The sequence below is a fragment of the Haliotis cracherodii genome, unplaced genomic scaffold (genome assembly GCF_022045235.1).
Source record: "Haliotis cracherodii isolate W230 unplaced genomic scaffold, xgHalCrac1.p SCAF_7, whole genome shotgun sequence".
NCBI classification, from domain to species: Eukaryota; Metazoa; Mollusca; class Gastropoda; order Lepetellida; family Haliotidae; genus Haliotis; species Haliotis cracherodii.
Window position 1 is genome coordinate 9,843,578 of NW_027266330.1, and position 8,923 is coordinate 9,852,500.

Sequence of the window (8,923 nt, forward strand, 5' to 3'; positions counted from 1 at the left end):
GATTAATAGGCGTCACGTTCAGTATGGATTGCAGCGAGATCACCCCTGAAGCTATATATATTCTAACCACTGACTTACATAGGCTTCAGATAGAACGTATAACTATTGCAAAATCTCAGATTCAGAAGAGGCATTTTGATTGAGATGGAGTTGGACAAATCACTTTCAAAGGTCATTGTGACGAAACTTGTCATGACATACACTATACCCTGGATAATTAATTAAGGAGTATTCATACATTCATTCATTTTATTGAGGAAACAATGATTCTACAAATGACACATTTTCATTACTCGTGGGATACTCCATAAGACTCAAACATTACTTTGTGTAAATAATATATTTATTGTCATACAAAATGTACAGTATCATAAAAACAATGTTTTACACAGCTCTGTTCCATAGGAAGCGAGGTCACCCTTGAGACTATATTTATTCTTACTTACGTAATGATAATGTCCAACCACGCATTTAATATGAGCCAAAGGCAGTAGTATGTTGATGCCAGAAATGGGATGAAAAGTAAAATATTTTACGACCATGTTCTGCAAATGTTTGGATAGTGGGTGAAAATGGTATTGGGGAGATTTACTCAATGCACTCAACTTTGAAATCTTTATGGTAAATGCCTTGACATTTGAAACCTTTAACATTATTAAAATTCATATGTGAAGACATTGCAAATTGACTACTGGGATTTCATGTATGCTATGTGAATGTTAATACACGAATGGATAAAGCAGAAATTCTGCACATATATAAAAATATAATTGTCTCAGGTAAAAGAAAGGAAAGACATTAAGAAAACGATTATGGCACATTTGACAGGTTTGACAGGTTTATACCACTGTCAACAGGTATGTTTCAACATTTGGTCTAATCATACTTTTCACATGGAACCGAACATGTTACATGGAGGTATTTCCTGCGTGGCGGACGTTATCCACCTCTATCTCCTCCTGTCCTTTGAGTCCCTTAATGTTTTCGTACAGTTCTACCTCTTCTATGTCAGACGCCGTCTGGAATTTGTCCTGTGTCTTCCTGCGTTTGTCTCGGACCCTTTCAGCAGGTGCTCGTTTTCTATATGGTACATCAGGTCCATCCTGCTCAGCCTGTTGCTGTTCTTGTTTCATTCTCTTTGTCATGAGCGTTGCTTTCCGGACGAGAGATTTTGTGAATTGTGTGTTGGATTCAGTTAGACTCGTTATAGCCTTAACCGATTTTTTCTTAAAGCGGCGAAACGTCTTTGGCCTATCTCTGGGAAGGGTACCTCCAAACTGTTCAACATCCTTTGCCAGCTTGGTGAAATTTCCAACAAACCTTTCATCAAAGTTCGTTGGTGTATCTGGCACTGTCTGCTCTCTCCGGTGTCTTCTGCTCTGTATTTTGGCCCACTTCTTTTTCTGGTTATCCTCAAATGGGTTAGAGGTTTGATCAATCTCAAGTTCAACTCCATCTTCTCGGTAACGCTGGAGATCCTTTGTAAGTTCTACATACTCCTCACCCTTCAATTCTTGGTCTGATGCTAGCTTCTCTTTGGTCCTTCGCAATGTCTTTCCTATGTCCCTGAAGTCTGTGATGGACGTGATATGGAGGAACGTGGACAACCGATGGACAAACATGGACAGGAACTGGATGACCAACAGCACTCCAAACACAAGCATGAAAGTGATTGAAATTGGTTCAAACTGATCTCCTTGGAATCTGGGATCTGAACATGGTAAATGAATCTTCAGGTTTGGTGTATAATCTGACACCATTTGCAATGTGAAGATTAAAATGATAAAAAGGCCATTGATTAGAAAGAAAAAGAGACACGTTTTGTTCCTCAATTCTAGCAGATCATGCTTTATATTTTCTTGTTGTTCTTTATTCTCTTCCAAGGGTAACAGATATTCTTCTATCAACTCTTTCCAAAACGTCTGCTCTGACTCAGGAAGATCTTTAAAATGACCTTGACCGAGGTCGGGATCCAGGATCCAGGAGGGGTCATTGTCGAAGGTGTCATTCTCCCCTTCCTGCTCAGGGATGGAATCGCCTGAAATAAAACGTATCAAACATTTGAAATTCAGTGAACAAAGCGTATGTGAGATCTGCAGACATGGGGAGTTCAGAGCAGTAATAAATGTTGTCAAACAGGTAAAGAGTGTAATCGACCACAGCCCGCTATCCCAATTCTCTGTACTGTGATAATCATAGTCGTTATCTTGAACATATAATCACTGTTTTATCTTAATTATATTTTCACAATTTTCACTGAGGATCTTGTGTATTCTCTACAGTTTCTGAGCAGCATATCAATGCTTTGGTGTTTAACAATAGAGGCATCTACATCGTGAGTCACTGTGCTGAAATGGCATTGTTTGCTGTTAAGAAAAGAAATCAAATCACTCGCAAACTTTTCCCCAACCGTATCTATAACATCCTCATCCAATTTAAACAACAAACAAACAAACATAGATTTATTACGTGCATCACTCGAACTTATCTTCTGCGAGCGGTTATATTGAACAGTACGTGCATCCCGAAGTAGGTCAATAGCACTTTGAATACCACATCAGCACGTTTTGTCCCTTTCCTTTCGTACAAATAATCTTGTGATTACAGTACAAGCTGTAAATCAATATATGTGTCGGATGTCATGTTAACTGACAAAGTGGTCAATATTTGCATTACCATATTTCCACATATCAAGTTGACAGACAGTTGGTCAGGTAGTTGGTCAGATTATTAACTCTGAAATGGTTTTGTTATGAGTCTCTGTGAGGCAAGTAATCTATTAAGCAACGATGAGTACTAACTTCAGCATTCAGACTAGTTGGCCCTATGGAGCAAGAGCCGGTGTATGTACAGCCCTACTGACCTAGTTTGAGATGCACCCACTGCTACGGATAACCGCTTGTAGTCACATGATCCTCACCAGGATGAAAACTCAATAACGTTTATTGGTAGCACAATTGACGTTCTTGAAAAGCACACTTTGCAATATTTGTCATTACAGTAAGTAATTTTCCTTTAATGCCCGAATGGCCGGCTTTCATGTGTATCAGTGCTCATGCACATCTTCGTTTATTAATAATCGCAATATTTTGTGACTCTATTTCAAATGGTAAGGACTATAGTTACAAAGCAATGAACATGATTTGTATTTCAGACACATGATTACAGAATACTCACCCAGTAAAGATACATGCCTTCGTTGTCTTAATTGTCTGGCGTTAGAGTCACTTCTTTGAGGATCTGAATGTCAAAATGCATGGGTTTCATTTGTGTACATATATGAATAAGACAAAGATGAAAGGATATGTCAATGGGTTTAAAGAAATGTCAGGACATGTGAGCTTCACCTTTATAGCATTGGCCCGACGAGATTAAAGAGCATAATTTTCGGAGCTATTTTGCCCCAAACGCCTAATGGAAATAGTTGGTTGATCTTTGGAGTTGACGTTCTTTTTATATTTCTTATGGCTCAAAGATCTACAACAAGATCACAGCTCTGATGACATTAATGTCCTTCCATTCTATAATATATTCAAACCATAAGGGGAGGTATATTTGTATTGTATAATTTGTTCTGGAATATACTATGAAATTAATCTGGCTTCATCTGATTGAGGGGGCACGCGTGGCCCAGTTGTCTAAGGCGCCGCGACTCGCTGTGCAGAGGTGCGTCCCTTGGGCACGCCAGAAACCTATGATTGTGGTTTCGAGTCCCGGCTCGCCCCGATTATGTTTCTAGGTTTGTCTGCACCATACCTGTGCTCGTGGGTTTCATCGAAGTGGTAAACGTCTGAGACCTGCATCACTTCGGGCTTTCCTCCCACATTAAGCTGACACGCCGTGATATAAATGGAATACTGTTCAAAACGGCGTTAAACCCAACTCACTCACTCACTCACTCATCTGATTGAGTGAGCGAATTGGTTTTAATGCCGCTTTTAACAAAAGTCCAAATATATCACTACGTGTCAACTTCAAGTGGGAATAAAGCCCTTAATGATGCAGGTCTCAGACGTTTACCACAACGAGCACGGGCGTGGTTGTGCCAAACCTAGAAAAATAATCGGGTCGAACCGGGATTCGAACCCACAATCATGGGTTTCTCACATGCCAAAGGGACACAAGTATGCATAGCGAATTGCGGTGCTTTAGACGACTGGACCGACTGTTGTGCCAGGACTCATGTTTGGCTTCTCCGGCATTTATACATGGTAATATTAAATAGTGCTACTTACTTTTTGGTGACTCTACTACAGCAGCTTCTATCTTCTCCAACCTCTTCATCACTTGATCCAGCTGATCCTTGTTGGCGGAGGAAGAGCAGCAAACACACCTGCACAATGAGTCCCACACCCCTCCTTCATCCGACCCCGTGATCCGATTCCACATCTGCTGAATGGCATTGCCCTTTTTTTTCTCGGGCTCTTGCCCTGGAGGAGGCGCGGCCTGCTTGGTCTCGCGAGTTCCCCACGAGACTACGTGGAGGTTGCCAAGGGAGTATATCATGAGAATCATTGACATGGCAGGGAGTGCCAGGAAGTAGAGGAAACCGTGGAGGATGCAGGTGAACTCTTGAGGATGCAAGATGGCCGCTACCAGGAATATTCCAACAACAATCACAAGGAAGATGGTTGAAGCAGAACAGAAGCCGAATGTAGCTGCCTGTTGTATCAATCCAACTATCACCAGCATCATCACCAGGCTGTAGAGGATGGATATGATGGCCGCATAGCCAAGCTGAAGGATGAAATACAGTATGTTATCAGCATTGTTTATACGAATAGATAGCAATACTGGCATGATGAGTAAGATTTAAACATGTAAATTTGTAATTTAATGAAATGTATTGTACCTCTGTCAATGAATCAGTGTGCATGCGAATGTAACTACAAGCTATCTGGGGAATACATGGTTGTAAGTGGCCACGAACGGGATCAGGTGGTCAGGCTCGCTGACTTGGTTGATGCATGTCATCGTATCCCAAATGCGTAGATCGATATGATGCCCATCACTGGATTACTATAATATTGCTGAGTGTCGTTTAACGATGAACAAACAAACAAGCAAACCATCTCATCCTACCGTTTACTGCTGAGTGAACAGAGGCATATGGCAAACAAAGTCACTTGCCTAACCGGTATCAGATTTTCAGTATATTAACGTGGCGATGATAAGCATGGGACATCACATCAAACATAACGACGTCACAGTATGAGAACACTTGTGTAACAAGGCAGTTAATCAGATAGTGAGAGTATTTGACGAGTTATGTATTTCACAAATGCCACATAGGCGACAGTGCAACCTCTTCCATTCGAAATCATGTGTTTCACCGACAATATATTTATTTTTATGCTAGGATTCGATAAGACAGCGCTCGCAGGGGATGAGATGGGACCATGAACTTGCATAGTCCTAAAATAACAAACCAAGTTAAATTCGAGTTTACGAGGTTTTAGTGAATTAAGTGCATTATGGGAAATTACTACTATGTAATGTTAGCTGTTGAAGGAGCTGCAATACACTAATGTATCTGGATTGTCAAATGCGACTTGATATAGGCATCTTCGTCGAAGGTCGGGTACGAGCTGTCATTCATATTGGGAGAGTTGCTCCCCTTTGGCGTGACAGAACAGTCCCTGATAATGTTTCTATGTTTGTCAGCACCATACCCCATTTTGTGTCTTCTATGTCAAAGGAATACGACCTGTATAAATTCAGGCTTTCCTCCAACACCATGCAGACACGCCGTGATATAAATGAGTACTCTTCTTTCACTCTTCATGTTAGGTTATACAACTAGGTTAGATGACAACTGAAGCCTGCATTTGAATATGCCGGAAAACATGCCATGTTACTTTACCTGTATATTTGGTTTGGCAACGAAACATAGAAGGACGAAGACGGCGACGGGTACGAGGTTGAGGATGAGGGAACCAAACAATGGCATAGCAGGGAAGGCAATGTTAATGGCTCCAACGATGAGGAGGAATATGGTTCCTGGGGTGATGATGGAAGATGCCATCAGTGCCATCTGGTAGATGATATACAGACATGAAATATCTGCGTTCTTCCTGGTAACGCTCTTCCAGTCCTGAAACACAGCACAGTTTCACAATGTCAGCTTTTTGTTCTCTTCACCAAATCTGACGTAGGTCTTATAGAACATAACATTATCTAACATGTATTCAGTCCACAAGAAGAGACTCTGTCAAATTTCTTCGTTTAAGGAATTGTATATGGAACTCCCGTCACAGTAGATGGGCTGGTTGGTTTGTTGTTTAACGCCGCACTCAGCAATATTCCAGCTATATGATTTCGGTCTGTAAATAATCGAGTCCACACCAGATAATCCAGTGATTGACATCATGAGCATCGATCCACGCAATTGGGACAGATGACTTGCAATCAACTAAGTCAGCGAGCCTGACCGCCCAATCCTGTTAGTCGCCTCTCACGACAAGCATAGTCGCCTTTTACGGCAAGCATGGGTTGCTGAAGAACTCATCTACTACGGATCTTCAAGGGTCCAGTAGAAGGGAAATAATTAAAAAAACCATTTCATAATCCGTTTTAATCTGACCATATATGGCATGTGTAAGTTTGGTGTCTGTGATACTATGAATGTTTTCATGTCCACTGTTGACAGGTTTTTACATAGTCTAAATGTATTTATTATTATGTATGATGTCACTTTATGGCGGGAAAGCTGCCAATGTACACATACCATACATTTTAACTCTCTCACTCACCAATTATATTTGTCTCATATTTTAACCTATCGTCTTTCAGCTAAGGCTATTATTGCGTACTGGTGTCGTGAACGTTTGTATTCAGTGGAACAAAACCATATATACAGTTCACATGTATTTTTCACCTTCACTCTTTAAGGTCAATGGAACCCTCTCATTCCACGGGGGGTTCAGTCGTTGTATTTCGATATCAGCCACTTTTCAAAATCCCACTTTAATAGCGTATATTCAGAAGTATTGTATGGAGTGTTTGCTTACTACTACCAAAAACGGTTGATGACACTTGACATCTAGTCTTTTAAAGGCATTTAGAAGGGATATACATAAAGAAAAGAATGTATGGATGTCAACTTCTTTATCATGAGGAACAGTATTACTCCTTCATCCACTTGATGAAGGAGCAAGCAATTATCCGAAACGTGGTGTTCCTCATAATAAAGAAGCTGACATCCATAAATTCTTTTCCTTAGTTGACATCTAGTTAGTATGACTCTGGAACACAATGACATACAAATATATATGGCCACAGCACACATATGGCAGACAGTGACAATCAGTAGAGGTGCTGGTGAGGTACCTGAAGGAGATCCATGGTGTTAGCCATCGTGGATGGTGTCCAGCGACGCCGCTGGTTGAAGAACTCGTAAAATCCCTCGGGAGCATAGGTGAATGAGTCGGAAGCTGCGCAGTACTCGACTCGGTAGCCTTGTTGTAGCAGCAAGGTGCACAGCCATCGATCCTCACCTTCAGTAACAACGAGTTTGGGTTTGAACATCATTGCAATTATATCAAATCCTGTCAGCTTAATGTTATCCCTATATAAACCACACTTTTGGGCCACCCGTTCTCACCATTTGGTTCACATATAATATTGTGTCCTACGCAAATTATTCTAGATGTAACATTATTAGCCATTGAGATTGACTTTCCAATTATATTGCCAATATTGCATGTTAGCCAGTGCTGATTGGCCATTTTCAACTATAAGGTGTCATGTGTTCCATTGTCATGAACAATACGATATTACGTTTGGTGATTGGTGTCATCGTGAAACGACCGGTTTGTGATTTGCTCATACTAAAGAAAAAGTGGATTGTCTGATCCACACTCGATTGTTTACATTGCGCTGAAATAACGCTAACTGAAGAATAATACAACATATATTCACTCGGGTCAAACAATATGTCATTGCTCGTTTTGTTCATTTTATGCCGTTGGTTATTCTCTTCTCAATCACCGATCGCCTCACAATCATACCTTGGTCGTACTGTACATAATGTCTGGCCTCAGTTGGAGCTGTCGTGTAGCGTTTCATCACGTTGTCGTCCATCACGGCGGAGCCTCGGAACAAACTGAAACATCCGGGGCTGCACATGACGCAGCCAATCACATGTTCTGTTGCTTTCTGCAGCCAATGACTGACAGCGTACTCAAACTTCTGGTACCACACCATTGGACCTGGTAACAATAAGAATAATATAAAGTTGTTTAAGCATTTTTACCAGAATATGACCACTAGTTAGTATTTTGTGTCGTCTGTGTCATTGCATTTAAGCAATCACTTACGTAAAACATATGCGTCAAAACACTTCCCATAATCATAAGAAGAGTCTCCTGTACGATTCCGACTATATCATGAGCATGAGTTTATGAATGCCTATATGTTACACATTAACTCTATTCATGTGGTTATGGTGATATATGGTAATACATAGCCAGAACAGGAAACGGAAATACCAGATCATTTCACAGATTTTACTCAGACCTCGAGTGAGTGAGTGAGTATGATTTTACGCCGCTTTTATCAATATTCCAGCAATATCACGGCGGGGGACACCAGAAATGGGCTTCACACATTGGACCCTTGTCGGGAATCGAACCCGGATCTTCGGCGTGACGAGCGAACGCTTTAACCACTAGGCCACCCGACCGCCCAACTCAGACATCGAAATATATGTACATCCAAAATCTGACTATGCAGGTTATGTGACTGACTGGCAGGGATACGAAGGGTTAATATTCGATGGTCTATTGCGATTATAATATCCTACTCGGTTGAGATTCCGGCTCACCGATTAATCATGTGAACCCGACATCCAGGGTTGTTGCTCATGTTATCAATCACTTGTTAGCCGCGTCACGCTGACGTGTATTAACGCGAGATATAGCTG

General features: G+C 41.1%; 1 protein-coding gene across 2 annotated transcripts in view; it reads right to left on the reverse strand.

Moving 5' to 3' along the window:
- Positions 1-301: 301 nt before the first annotated feature.
- The window catches only part of LOC139447696 (chitin synthase chs-2-like), a 22,252-nt gene continuing 13,630 nt past the window's right edge, over positions 302-8,923 (reverse strand). For both annotated transcript variants that reach the window (XM_071229135.1, XM_071229134.1), the window contains exons 11-16: positions 8,010-8,210; positions 7,330-7,496; positions 5,864-6,094; positions 4,236-4,737; positions 3,178-3,240; positions 302-2,038 (exon numbers count right to left, since the gene is read on the reverse strand). In XM_071229135.1, coding sequence (XP_071085236.1) covers positions 909-2,038; positions 3,178-3,240; positions 4,236-4,737; positions 5,864-6,094; positions 7,330-7,496; positions 8,010-8,210 — 2,294 coding nt within the window. In that variant the 3' untranslated portion in view covers positions 302-908. The remainder of the gene's footprint in view (positions 2,039-3,177; positions 3,241-4,235; positions 4,738-5,863; positions 6,095-7,329; positions 7,497-8,009; positions 8,211-8,923) is intronic.